Consider the following 15,484-nt stretch of genomic DNA (forward strand, 5'->3'; position numbering starts at 1 on the left):
TTGGACCAATTATGGTTCGGTAAGAAAAACATCCACAAGACTATTGGTTAAGATTTAAATATTCGTTTTTGTTTAACCCTTCCACCATTTTGTTTAGTCTGCATTATCAATCTTCAAACCAAAAACCATATTTTTGGTTTTACCTATGTATTGAGATATTGCTCAACAAAAACGGGTCAGTTTTAGAAAATACACAAAATATACAAGAATTAAAAATCTCTACTTATAGTAGAGTAACTAAAGCAAATTATTAGGGAACCCGGCCGAACAGCTCTGATTTTGACGTTTTTTTTTTCAAACGTAGGTAATTAAAAATACTTTAAAGTCTATAGATTAAAAATTGCCGGTGTTGCCGTATTGTTTTTTAAAATTAAAATTACATTTTTTTTTTAACAAAACCATTTTTTTTTTGCTTAAATTTCATAAAACAAATGATAGCAAACGATTCTCTAGGTAATTTAAGGAAAATATATAAAAGGCAGTAAGGGACAATCTTCCATCGTTTAAGCGATAAATGCAATTTTCTAACATTCTGACCTCAAACACAAAAAAAATATTTTGAAAACAACGGCAACACCTACAATATTTTAAAATACATTTTTAAAAAGCCAGAAGCTCATTCTAATCTCTTAAATTTAAATCCACTAAATTTAATCAAGACTTTTTGAAAAAATGGTCCTCAAACTCAGAATTAAAAAAAAATATGTTTTTAGAAAGATTTAAAATGACTTTTTTCCAAACTTTTTCTAATAAAATATGAATTTATTTAAAAAAAATTGTTGGCCATAAATATTATCAGTTGAATTTCGAATCAAAAAAGGTAAAATATATCACACTTTTGAAAAAAAAAAAATGAAAAATTACTTCAATTTCAATGGTTTTTTTTTATAAAACTGAATTTTTGCATTGAAATAATTAATTTTCTCAAAGACTGTGGTAAATAGGAACTTTAAATTTTTGCTATTTAACTTTCAACAGTAAGGGTTATTAAATGAATAAAAAATAATTTTTTGTTTAGATGTTGAACTTTAAAAAAAAATAAGTTACATTTTTTTTCAAAACTTTTATTAAAAAAAGTTCTTCGAAAATGAAATACTTTTTAATTTTTTTCATAAACCGTAATACATATTGACATTTCCCTTTATAATTTGAAATCATAATAAATGCGACCAAAAAAATTTGAAAATAAATGCATTTTATATTACGACCAAGTTTAAACAACGACATGTTAAAATTTTTTCAATAATTTTTTTTTTCAAAAATCTGAGTTCAATTACCATTCTTTCAAAAGCCGTTCATTCAATTAACTTAATTTTAATTTTACATATATGACTAAGCTTCTAGCTTTTAAGAAATGTATATTTGAATATTGTAGGTGTTGCCGTTGTGTTCAAATATTTTTTTTTGTGTTTGAAGTCAATTAATAAGAAAATTGCATCTATCGCTTGAACTATAGAAGATTGTCCCTCACTCTCATATATTATTTTTCCTTGAATTTCCTAGACAATCTTTTGGCATCAATTAATTTATGAAATTTAAGAAAAATTTTTGAAAAAAATTTGTTTTTGTTCACAAAAATCTTCAATTAAATTTAAAAAATCAAAACGGCAACACCGGCAATTTTTAATCTATAGACTTTAAAGTATTTTTAATTACCGACGTTTGAAAAAAAAAATCTTCAAAATCTAAGCTGTTCGGCCGGGTTCCCTAATATTGCCAATTTTTGAGCTTTAGTTACTCCACTATTAATTCCCTACAACAACAAAATAAATGGCGCCCTAGCGAGGTTGCGGAAATTTGTCCGGGTACATACGAATCGAAGACTTGATCTGCCGGACACACATTTTTTTTTGAAAATTTACCGTGTATGCTATCCTATTTTGTACTTGCGATATAGGTAGTATATATCCCAAGTTATGCATTCGTACAAAAAGTTGAGATATTTTTTTTCCATGATATTACGATGGTAGATAATGCCAAAAAAGTGGGTCCCGGAAGTCCGTCTGTCTGTCAGTCTGCAAGTCTGTTAGTATAAGGAGCTACAGCCTAAACGGATGGACCGATTGACTTCAAACTTGGTATAGAGCATTTTTTGGAGACTCTCTAGAGGGGTTTTTTGAATTAATTTTTTTGGACCAAAATAACGGTACTTGTCATATACCGATTTTAGTAAAGTTGAAATTGCTCAAAACGGCTCCAACGGTTTTATTTAAAAAATTCAAATGTATGTTTTAAGACAAGGTCTATCTTTTAATGAAAACATTTTTTTTTTGAAAATCATTATTAACGGTACCTGCCATAAAACCGTTTTTTTTTTTTAAATCATATATTCTCCGAAACGGCTTCTTCGATTTCATCGAAACTTTTTGTGAAGAAGCACTAAAGCAAAACATAAAATTTCGAAAAAAATATTTTTTGGATTTAAAAAAAAAATTTGAATTTTTTTTTTGAAAAATAAAATTTTCGAAAACGAGTCATTGTATTTTTTTGAAATTTTTTTTTAGATGTTGATTAGTGATTTCTACAAAATGGCATACCAATTTTATTTTAAAACTTTTTTCCAAAAAATTATTTATAAAAAATTAGTTTTTGAAAGAATTTTCAAAATCGTTAGAGGATTTTGAAAATTTTTTTTCTAAAAATGCGTCTTAATATATCAATCAAAACTGCATAATTTTAAACAACCCAGAAAATAATTAAAAATTGGCATAATAATTCATTTTTGTCGTGTTTTTTTTTACCTATTGTATTAGCGTTCACATTAACAAAGTAAATTAAATTCTCTCATAATAAATTATAATATACAAACATATGTAGGTACATTACCTTTGTATTTTAATAAATTATTTTTGACTGATAAATGGGCACGTTCAAACACCTATCGGATAGGCTATCTGGGATACCCGTATCTGGAATATCTTTTTGGACGAAAAGCTATCCAGATAGCTTGCCAAAGCAGCAATAAAAAAATATGAAAAAAGAAAATTGATTCTTTTGAGCAAATTCCTTTTTTTTATTGTTACATAGTACTTGCACAATCGATTTAACTATATTTCTTGCAAATTTATTTTATTTTCAAGCTGAATAGTCGCGCAAAAAGTAATCAAAATAAAAAAAGGCCAAGTGTTTATCAGCTGATCAATCGGATACGTGAGGTATACCAGAAATTCTCGGATACCTTCAGATTATTTTTTGACAGAAAATGGTTCGTTTCTTTGCTAATTTTTAACATTGTTTACAACAACAAAAAGCTATCCGATAGCTTTATGTTAACTGTTTGAACGTGCCCAATGAATTGACAATTGAGTATGTAATTGAATTACGAGTATGTTGTGTTTACTTTTGCAAGCGTATAACATTGCTGTTCAATTTCATTACGCATGTGCAGGAATAAACAATGAAGCTATGATAAACAATAATAATTGTTGCAATCGGTGTTGTTTTGGTTGCGAATAAAATAAACAAAATACAAATTACTTACCGCACGATAAGTATAAAAAATGATTTTGAACAAATTGCGATTGAGAATTTTTTGTTTAATTTGATAAAAGCAGAAAAACTATGCATGCATAAGGAAATTACTTGATAATGCTAAGACACTGTGGTTGGCGACGCTACAGTGATTGCACACAAATAGAAAACTATCGCCCATTGTAGCTATGCAGTGATGTTATATGCTCAGGTTTATCTTTGATGAGTTAACTGGATAAAATCGAGCACCAATTTAAATTAAAGTTAAATTTTTGACAAAAAAAAATCATACCTTTTTTGTAGCTTTGTATATTTTTCTCTATTTTGAAATTTTTCTGTTGTTTAACTAAAATAGAGCTAGAACTATGTCATACTTTTCGAAAGGGGAAAAATATATAATTTTCATTAAACATCAAAAACAACTCCATTGAAAATTAGTTTTTAAGACTTTATAGCGAAAATTAATACTCGTAGCTCAAAAAATAGATAGAACAATGTTATTAAAACTTAATGGTTTCACTTTTTAAGACAGTAGAAAATAAATTTTGTACCAACTTTCAAAATTTTAAATGAACGGTCAATGGGGCGTATGTGTAACTACTTTTCAACAAAATTGGTTCATTTAGCAAAATATTTCTGTTGAAAAACAAACAATAAAACCTGTTGAGCTAAGGGCCATTTGACCATAAATAATATTTTGTCAACAGGATTTTTACATATGAAGTGCGGCTCCTTGTGTATTGATTGATGTACCAACGACGACTTTTTAACATTTTTTTTTTGTAAATGCACTGAACTACAATACTCTTCTCTCATCAGTCGAAACTTAATGCTCTTTAAATACTCCTCTCTCATCAGTAGAAATTTAAATAAATCGATGTCAAATAGAGCAGAAGTGGATAATTCTAATAATGTAATGATCCAATCAACAAACTGACAATATAAGAAGTGTGGGTCCATAAGGTGTTGTCAATTTGTTCATTCGATCATCAGTAAAAAATAGAAAGAACATTATACTGAAATCAAATTATCGGCAGCAGCTATTCGGAGATTTGTCTCGCCCGTTCTGCTACAACCTTCAATCTTTCAATATCAAATTAAAAAAAAAAAAAACCAGCAATAATTAAAATTCATTAAACACAGTTATTTTATTTGATATTATTTATATATAATATATAAGTATTGTACATTCAATAATGCTATACATAAAAATAAAAAAATAAATTAGTAAAAAATTTTAACACAGTTTAATTTAAGTTTGTTCGAGGGAATAATATTGAGTTGAAGTACAAACAAACAAATGTTGCAAAATGTTTTGGTATAAAATTGGTGTCTTTTTGTACTGTCCTAAAAATGTATGAAGGTTGTTCTAAACTTAGTTACATAAATCATAACTGAAAAAATGATGCAGGATAAAAATAAATATTTCTGTTAGATACATAATTGCATTTTAAAATTAAAAAAAAAAAAAAACTGCACATAAACTACTAAAAAGCTTCGAAAGTTATTATTTGTATACAATTTAAAACGATGAAATAAAAATATAGACTCTCAAATTGTTGAAAATTAAATTGAAAATGATATCTAAACAATCATCGAAAGTTAAATTTAAAACCTTCACCACATTTTAATCTCTTAGCATTAAAAATTCAAACACCTAAGAGCTATTTAAATTAAGTTTGCTTAAAAGTAAAGGGATTTTCTTTTAAGACTGTCAAAGACAACAAATTTACCACATCATATCTGCATTGTTTGTTTGTGAAAGAGAGATCGTTTACAACAACAATTTTGTTTCAAAAAATAATTTTGGAATGATTAAAGTTATTACTTACATATAGATAGAAATAAAAATTTTAATAAAATAATAATTTTGAGACATAAAATATAAATTTAACTAATGCATGTTACTTGCGAAAAATTTTAATATATTCACTGACTGTACATTTAGGTTCGTGTTTTATTTAGTTTCGTGTTCAACATAATTTACTTTTTTAAATGAGATTTGCAAATTTAAATAATTAACTACAGTTTATTTCTTGATAACGTGTGGACTTTTCTTTTAATTCTTTTCTATTAACACACAAAACTAAAGGTACAATTAGTGAAAATCTTTTTTTTTTTTTATAATAAATTATTGCAAACTATTATTAAGATTTTCTAAGGAAGTCAAAAGTTTTTGTTTAACCCGCTTATTGCCAGAACACACACACATTATTAAATTGGTTAATTGTTTTTTCGAGTAGATTCCGAGATTCTTTTGTGATTCTATCCATTCTTCAAATTGTTCTACGGGGAAGTAATAGGCTTTAAGATAAACATCTACATACGATCGATGTTCGATGAATTTTAGACCAGAAATAAGTTCTATTATTGACATGAAATTTGTAAAGTCTAACTGCATCAGAGCTCTGCCACCAGCTGAACACTTTTTTGCATTGGAAAACCTTTAATAATTGAAATAAAGATATGTTTTTAAATTATTTTTTGATTTTTGAAAATTCCAACTTAAGTTATGCCACATACTATTTTATAAATATGCATATATACAGTGGCGACAAAATAAATAGCACATGTACCCTAAAATTTCTAAAATGAAAATTTTTCGCACTTTTTTAACTTAAAAGAACTGTTTTATTAATGAGGAAGTAAGAGCACAGATATATTTGATTTATTAAAAAAGAAATTAAGTACATTGAATTCTTAAATAAAAAATAACAACAAAATCATTAATACAGCTCAAGTTTTTTTGGGACAAAATAAATAGCACACTTCCTTAAAACAAAAACAAATTAACAAAAATTTTTACACAGTTAAAAGAAAATAACTAGTATTTGGTTGGGTAACCCTTATTATTTATCACAGCATAAAACCAGCGGTTAATAGACCTAACAAGACTGCGAAATCGCTCAAAAGGTACTGAATACCAAGCTCGTCGAAATTCCTGCCAAAGTTTGTCCAAATTTGAGGTATCAGACCTGTTAATCGCTTTTCCCACGTCACTCTACAAGTCCTCAATAGGATTCAGATCTGGGGATTGACTTGGTAATTCCATAACACCGATCTTTTGGACGGATAGCAATTGTTTCACAGACTTAGTCTTATGTTTTGGATCGTTATCCTGTAGAAATGTCCACTTTAAAGGCATTTCCTTCTCAGTAAAAGGTAGAATAGTGTCCCTTAGGATTTCCTTGTACTTAAGGTGGTCCATAATACCCTCTATCCGATGAAATGGCCCCGCACCATGCCAAGAAAAACATCCCCAAACAAGAATACTAGCCCCACCATCCTTAACAGTCTATATTTTATACTGCGGGTCACATTTCAACTGCCCCACGCGGGGAATTTCCCATAGGGGACATTTCCAAATGCTCCATACGGAAATTCCCCGCGTGGGGCAGTTGAAATGTGACCCGCAGTATAAAATATAGACTGTTAAGGATGGTGGGGCTAGTATTCTTGTTTGGGGATGTTTTTCTTGGCATGGTGCGGGGCCATTTCATCGGATAGAGGGTATTATGGACCACCTTAAGTACAAGGAAATCCTAAGGGACACTATTCTACCTTTTACTGAGAAGGAAATGCCTTTAAAGTGGACATTTCTACAGGATAACGATCCAAAACATAAGACTAAGTCTGTGAAACAATTGCTATCCGTCCAAAAGATCGGTGTTATGGAATTACCAAGTCAATCCCCAGATCTGAATCCTATTGAGGACTTGTAGAGTGACGTGGGAAAAGCGATTAACAGGTCTGATACCTCAAATTTGGACAAACTTTGGCAGGAATTTCGACGAGCTTGGTATTCAGTACCTTTTGAGCGATTTCGCAGTCTTGTTAGGTCTATTAACCGCTGGTTTTATGCTGTGATAAATAATAAGGGTTACCCAACCAAATACTAGTTATTTTCTTTTAACTGTGTAAAAATTTTTGTTAATTTGTTTTTGTTTTAAGGAAGTGTGCTATTTATTTTGTCCCAAAAAAACTTGAGCTGTATTAATGATTTTGTTGTTATTTTTTGTTTAAGAATTCAATGTACTTAATTTCTTTTTTAATAAATCAAATATATCTGTGCTCTTACTTCCTCATTAATAAAACAGTTCTTCAAGTTAAAAAAGTGCGAAAAATTTTCATTTTAGAAATTTTAGGGTACATGTGCTATTTATTTTGTCGCCACTGTATAAATATAAATTATTATAATTTACTGTTATTTTATAAATACATGAAAACCTCTTAAATAATTTCTTAAATTTGGAACAATTTTTTTTTTTTTAATTTAGTTCGTTGTTTGCCTTTGTTACTAGCGAATATTTATTTATGCAAGCAAAAAGAATTCCTCGAAGTTATCCTCACAAAAAGCAAGAAATTCATAATTAGAAAACCTAAACGTTAAAGGTAGATATTCGAGTAAATACACTATGGCGTATACTTACTATTTTTTTTTCCTTTATTTTAATGAATATATTAAAAATTTAGTAATTTAAATCTTTCACCTTTATAAAATTATGACTCCTGCGTGGTGAATAAAGTGGGTTAAAATTTATTCTGCTTTAGAGCAGGATAAAATTTCAACCAAGGTCAAAATTTTAACCCAAATGTATATCTGATTTACAATATTGCGAGACGAGAGCGAGACGAGATTTTTTCTTGGTCATTTAAATCGTAAGCCATTTGGTAATGTTAAGATTTTTTTTTTAGTAATTGTATTTTTTTGAGAGGAAATAGAAGAATGTGTGTAAAAAGAAGGAAATTATTTGGCCAAAACTTCGAAAACTAGATATCAATTTTACTCTCGCAACGCTCTTGTCTCGTCGTCTCGCAATATTGTGAATCAGGCATTAAACGAAATTCACAAACGGCCTAAAATGGAAAAATTGGTCACATGACCTTGCTCTTATGGTAAGAGCAAGGTTAATTTTTTTTTTTAACTCATAAACGAATAATAAATCGGATCCTTTGTAATATTAGGCGTGTTTTTTCTACAACTCAGTAACTATTCATTTTTTTGTTTTATTCGAAAAACAATAAAAACAAATACTTACTTGTGTAATTTTTATTATTGTTTTGAGAACAAAATGAAAAATGAGTAGCTACTGAGTAATAGAAAAAACACGCCTATTGTTTTTATACATTTTGTATAAAAAAACTTATTAACATGAAAGAAAACAAATCAGGGAATTCCTTAATTTATTTAGTAGTTTAACCAAAAATAAGAAATTGATAGATTTAACTTACTGAGTAAGTAAGTCTTACTCCAATGTTCCAGTGCACCCTTAAAACTTACCCTTCGACTAATAAATGGGTAGCTACACGAGCCATTGTATTCCACACTGCAACCGATGGTACAGGAACTTCTTTAGCTATCTCTTCTAGGCGCATTGCAAATGTTTGAACATTCTTAAATATAAAATTTTAAAAATACGTAATTAAAAGTCAAAATAAAAACAATAGTATTATATACCCTGTTCATAACATCAATATAACCGCTATGTTGAAAACTGACATGATTAATATCCCACTTAACTTTAGACATATTTGCAAGGATAGCAGGTAGATCGATAATTTTTGATGTGACACACGTATAAACCGGATGTGCAATATTATTTATAAAATCAGAATTCTCAAAAAAAGCTGATAGGATACTTCGTTCATTGATAGGCAGCAAGTGATTAAGATAGTTTTTCAATAAATGGAATTGTTGGATCATGCAAGATCCACTCTCAATAGCGACTATTCTTAATGATAGTCCATAGAGTGTATCAGGATTGGCTAATTCATTATTTAACTGTATACAAAAAATTATTAAAAAAACATTAATTCAAAAAGATGTGATTTAAATTAATATTACCAATGAAGAAAAATTTAAAGGCCAAATTTTAATTTTAGGAATAATTTTTTCATCGATTGTCTTCAGTTTGACTTCAATTTTACTCGTATAGAACTTTTCCATTTGGACATTCTGTTAAATAAAATCAAAATTGAAATTATATAGAAAACAAATAATAATTAAAACAAAACAACTTACAGAATCCTTAGCGAAGACTTCGTGAACTGCATAACAATAAAAGTCAATTAATTCCAACATACAGCTGACTATTTTTGGTGAAATACAATGTAGTAATTTGCACATTTGCAAATATCTTCCAATACATCGAAGGACATTCAATGATGTATTATTAACAATAACTTGTCTAATTGAGCAAACAAAATTGTTACAGTAAAAAAAAAAATTGAAAAAAAAATCTTCAAAATACATACTGAACGCTACCATCATCATCTTTGCTTTGTGTACTCTTGTCATCATCGCTCTCTTCAGAAAAGTAACACGATGCTTCATCAACGATACCAGAAAGAATATCTTCTTCTAGCATAGCTGCATCCAACCCACCATCAAATGGTGAACTTTTTTCTGAAAATCTAAGGAAATATCCACAAGATCCGTAAATAGAACTGCCACCGTCATGGGAATGTGCCGAAACTAATTCATCACAGTTGTTGTTACTATTGGGGCTGTTGTTGGACTCAGTGGGTAAGATTGCAATGTGGGGAGACTTGTGCCGTCGCAGTGTATTACGAACTGAACGAAATTCCTTGAAAAAATTTATATTAGCAAATATTAAGAACAAAGAAAAATCAAACATACTTGCAATTGAAGGATATTACTAAATGAATCAACAATTGTCCATGACTCATTATCAAGAAACAAGCAGATTTCTTCCAAACAAGAAACATGATACCTATTAAAGAATTCTTCACTTTGCGCTTGCATAGTTGCAATCAATTTCTCCGAGTACTCTCCACAAAATTCAATACCAACTTTTTGTAGTCTTTGAATAACCGACAGAACTTGAATAAATTGTTCGTGTTTAAGTGTTCGCAATTTTGTGCTCGATAAATAGACACACATCTTTGATTGGATGTCATTCCAAATACGAGATTGACCTTTTTTCAGTTTCTCTTGGATATAATTGTCTGGTGATTCTTGTGCGTCTTCGGGGTATAATTTGTAATTTTGGTGCCACATTACTATTTGATAGTAGGATGCTAATATTGTCCAACAAGTTTTGCATAAACTTATCAGACAGGGAATGTATTTGTCGGTTGCAACTTGTTCACAAAGTTGTTCAAATAAATATTTAAGGTTCTCATCCATATTGGGATCGTTATATGCACGTACGACTGAATTAACAGACGAGTGAATTGATGAAATAAAATTTATATGAAGCTGTAGAAAAAAGAATTTCAATAAAATTTTGTTTAATTTAGTTCAGAATATTATTTGTGTACCTGATCCATTGCGAAAAGAGATTTATTCAATAATTTATAAGATTCTTGTAGTTTGCCATATTTTTTTATATCAAAATTAAGTATAATCTGTAATATAAAAATGTTTGACGAGTTATGCATTGTGATAAAGTAAATATTTACCTCATTTAAAACTGTATCAAGTTGGAATTCAGTTAGGAGTAATGTTTCTTGCAGTTTTTTTGTAAGCGATTGAACGCTATCATACTGAGTGTATTCAGCTGCATTGTCTTTGCATTTTAAAAGGAGTCCTATTGCTGTTGAGAAATTGCCTTCTGCTAATAAGTTTTGAACTTCAACGTCCGTAGATTTCTAAAATGAAATAAAAAATATGAAATAAACGCAACGTATTTTACTCATGTTCTTTTGTCGATTCATTTAAAGTTTAAAATTTATTTTAAGTTTAAATGAAGGGATATAAAGTTGTCTTCTTTTCCTCTGTCTAAGGCCGAGTGGGTACAGGTTAAGAATTCAACAAGAAAAGTAATTGATAACATACCTTTACGGAGAATGAGAGACCTACACAAATGTTTATAACTTTACACAAAATACTTGGCGATAACGAAACAGTTTATTACATTAAAAATGCATTTTGTAAATTTTTTTTACACAAAAATACATTTTATAACTTTATAACTTAATGAATTTTCCTGAAGATTTGGATCAACTTAAGTTTTTTAAAAGGGGTAAGGAAGAGGCTGAAGCGTAGTATGACTTGTTTTTATCTTGTATGTCCATCCGTAGCAGATCGTGTATGAAAATTTTCTACATCCTGATTTCTCTTCTTTCAAAACATGTGTAGATTGTGTTTAAATCAAGGTTGAAATTTTTATTTCAAGAGCATAATGCGTGTGATAAATGTAGCTATGGCACCTTTAAAAGTTTGCGTTTCAAATTTCAAAAAAAAAACTGTTAGCTTTAAAAATAAAATTATAAGAAAGTAACCTAGGAGGAAAATTCTGCATTGGAGAGTTATTTTTTTTTATATCTAACGCGCACGTACGGGGTTATGACTGCTCTGTATGTGTATATGGTTTAACGACAGTGCGATCGTTTAATCGAATAGGATGGAGTAAGAAGTTATGATTAATATTTGTCGTAAGTAGCAATAAGATAAAAGCTACATTTGTGCGATGCTTGGTATAAAGATAATAAGACGCAAACCCTGGGACAGAGCTTTGAGGCAAACTACCAATTATTTTGTGAGGAAGATTGTCTTTTTGTCGGCAGAATTCGTTGAAAAAATGCTTTTTTCCATCAACTTGGAAAACAACACAAATAATATGAGTTAAAAAATGCTATTGGAGTACAACTCACTTGAATTTTAATTGAATTTTATTAATCGCGTGGGTTTAAACAAAAACAATAGGTAATTTCATTATTTTTCACTTTGTTATAATTAAAGATCATAAAACAATTCATAGTTTTTTTTTGCACTCAAGATTAATTAGACCAAGCCCCGATTTTTCAATCATCAGTTCAGTTCAACATAAAAAAATTGATATTTTTAGGAATAAGTTAAGTTCTAACTGAGGTTTACCTGACTATTGAAAAATTTTCAATTAAGGGTTTCAACTCATTTTAATAAAATAGAAGGAGGTGGTTTTTTTTTGTAAGTCAATCCACCTATGGTAGACTAGGTAGTGTATGTATATACATTTCTGTAGATACATTGTTTGAAACTATCAAGACCATTCACAATATTTCAAGAAGAGATTTCGAAAACTTCAATTGTTCGATTCAAAAAGACAGTCTTTGTGACAGCTTTGTGTGAGGTCAAGTCGTTTAATGCTAATTAAATTGGCATTATCCAGTTTCGGAAAAATTCACCATTTACCAAGTTCTCATATTCTATCTATCACATCCTAGATATGCTTTATATTTTTGTCGATTTCCAGTAGCCAAACTTATATAACCAGAATTAAACTCACATGAAAAGTTAAAAAAAAACATTTAATTATATCGAAACGATTGGGAAGAATCAACAAGCTAGACAGATGATATAAAGTCAAGGCTTCTTCACAATGATTTCTTAAACGACAACAATTCAAAATTTTGTAAATGATTACCCAGCGATTTCTCAAATCTCATGTTAATATCGTGTTGCCTTTATTATGCGCTACATTGCACTTGAGCACAGATTTTCGGGACACAGAACCCATTCAGACCAATCGTTATCGTCATTGCATTGTATTGCTCTTAATATTTAAGAGAGGAAATGTTTATAACAATAAAATAGGTTTGCACCAGATGATGGTTCCACGAACTAAACATTTTTTCAGCAAGAGATTTTCAAAAAAATATCGTATATGTATTCAAACTATTGCAATATACCAACTGTTTTGGTGCATATCTGCATATTGATATGCACTTACATTTCTATATAAATACTGAAGGTAATTTGGAGGTCAAAACTAGTTGCAAATAATTTATGGTTTAAAATGTAATTCTTAAATGCCTATTAGCATAAGCTAGAAGATCATAAGCCAGCCAATTGATTTATACAAAAACCACAATATGTTACATCAAAGCAATTCTATATATATATCCACTTACAAGTATCTTGATTGCATTTAATGACTTTAGCAATTCATTGAGAACCTCTCTCTTACGATACGCAGCCAAAATTTCAAGACTAGTTGTTGTCAAGTTGGTTTTTGCATAATTCAAATAAGATCGAGCCTTCCTACACGTCCACAGAGATTCTTCAAGTTGCTTTTGAACATCATTGATGGCAGCAAGTTCAACATTGCATGCACTTCGTTGCTCCAAAATGTTTTGTAAAACTTGTTTAGATAATACTTTTTGTTGTTTCTTTAATGTACTCATGGTTTGTTCGATTGCTTCCAAGTTAACTCCATCGTTAAGAACTTTCTAATAAACAAAAAATGACAAAGAAAACAAGAAAAATGGAAATTGCAATTTGAATGGATTTTTTTTTTGTTGGATGAACAAACTTCGAGCTCATATAGACTGGGATTACTTTCTGGATCGAAGTAAATACTTTCGGTGCCTTCAAGAATTTCTTGATCGGATTTTTGTTGATTTTCATCATCGTCTGTGGTTGGGGTCTGCTGCACTTTAGCTTTGACTTCTGGTTCTGTGGTAACATTTTGGATGAAATAATCTGAAAAGCCCATAGCAGGAATTTTCATTTGTCTATTCTGGAAGATAAATATTTTGGGGGTTTTATGATTTATATTTTTTTGGATTATTATTATTTTATAATATTTACCTGCTTATTAAGCAAATCTAAAAACTTTGTTTTTATTTCATCCATTTCTATTTTGTATTTGTTTCCATCAAGTCTTTTGTGCGATTTCGAGATAGTGACATTTTGACAGTTACAGTGGCTTGTGTAAAAGTTTTATTTTTTTATGGCTGGGCTTACAAGTTTTCAGACATCAAAAATAATGAATGTATTCAGACAAATTTTACGTTTACATGGAGAGTGAAGTGATGGGAGTTGAAATTAAAGCCTGGTACGCTGCTCGCGCTAAATTTTAGCTCCCATACAAATTATCGAAAATTTTTAGCCGAGATAAAATGGATGCCATACAAGTTATCGATAACTTGTATGGGAATTTTATCTCAGCTAAAATTTAGCGCGAGCAGCGTACCAGGCTTAAAAGGGAAAGCAAGTACTGCAATAATTGCAGTATTTGTACTGAGTTTTGAACTTCGTACTGATGTACAGACTGCCGCACAGAGCTATTTAGGGCCAGGGGCCCAATTCCGCAAGAGTGGGTTTTTCTATGCATTGTTCTTAAAGCAATTTACACGTTTTTTCGTGTACAAGCCCGGTACGCAGCTCGCGCTAAATTTTAGCTCCCAAATTATCGAAAAATTTTATCTGAGCTAAAATGGATCCCAAAAGTTTTATTTTTTTATGGCTGGGTTTGCAAGTTTTCAGACATCAAAAATAATGAATGTGTTCAGACAAATTTTACGTTTACATGGAGAGTGAAGTGATAGGAGTTGAAATTAAAAGGGAAAGCAAGTACTGCAATACTTGCAGTATTTGTACTGAGTTTTGAACTTCGTACTGATGTACAGACTGCCGCACAGAGCTATTTAGGGCCAAGGGCCCAATTCCGAAAAAGTTAGTTTTTTTGTGTGAGTTTTTCTATGCATTGTTCTTAACGCAATTTACACGTTTTTCCGTGTACAAGCCCGGTACGCAGCTCGCGCTAAATTTTAGCTCCCATACAAATTATCGAAAAATTTTATCTGAGCTAAAATGGATCCCATACAAACTATCGATAACTTGTATGGGAATTTTATCTTGGCTAAAATTTAGCTCGATCTGCGTACTGAGCTTAAAGCTGAGGTTTAGAACTGGCTCAAATAGCCACTTTTGTCGTTTTTCAAAAAGTGGTGTATGTAGTTAAAGCCTGGTACGCTGCTCGCGCTAAATTTTAGACGAGATAAAATTCCCATACAAGTTATCGATAATTTGTATGGGATCCATTTTAGCTCAGCTAAAAATTTTCGATAATTTGTATGGGAGCTAAAATTTAGCGCGAGCAGCGTACCAGGCTTACTGGTAGACCAGAATGATGTAGCTGTGGCTTGTGTCTTGTGTCGCTGTCAAAGTTAAAAAGTATGAAATTAGTATATTGGTGCCAGAATACGTAGCTGTGGCTGTGGCAAGGAAATTCGCTGTGGTACAAGTTGAGTCGACTTTTACTTCAAGCTACAAGCGGAATGA

At 30.1% G+C, this 15,484-nt stretch overlaps 1 protein-coding gene across 1 annotated transcript; it reads right to left on the bottom strand.

The window, feature by feature from the left end:
- Positions 1 to 5,023: 5,023 nt before the first annotated feature.
- On the bottom strand, positions 5,024 to 14,122 carry LOC129910512 (syndetin). Its single transcript, XM_055987916.1, has 12 exons — positions 14,009 to 14,122; positions 13,731 to 13,937; positions 13,330 to 13,647; positions 10,897 to 11,085; positions 10,756 to 10,842; positions 10,112 to 10,693; positions 9,727 to 10,058; positions 9,494 to 9,659; positions 9,317 to 9,427; positions 8,930 to 9,253; positions 8,753 to 8,865; positions 5,024 to 5,915 (listed from the first exon to the last, which is right to left on the bottom strand). The coding sequence occupies exons 1-12, from the start codon at positions 14,051 to 14,053 to the stop codon at positions 5,603 to 5,605; spliced, it is 2,787 nt and encodes a 928-aa protein (XP_055843891.1). The 5' UTR covers positions 14,054 to 14,122; the 3' UTR covers positions 5,024 to 5,602.
- Between the last annotated feature and the right edge of the window lie 1,362 nt (positions 14,123 to 15,484).

The sequence above is a fragment of the Episyrphus balteatus genome, chromosome 2 (genome assembly GCF_945859705.1).
Source record: "Episyrphus balteatus chromosome 2, idEpiBalt1.1, whole genome shotgun sequence".
NCBI classification, from domain to species: domain Eukaryota; kingdom Metazoa; phylum Arthropoda; class Insecta; order Diptera; family Syrphidae; genus Episyrphus; species Episyrphus balteatus.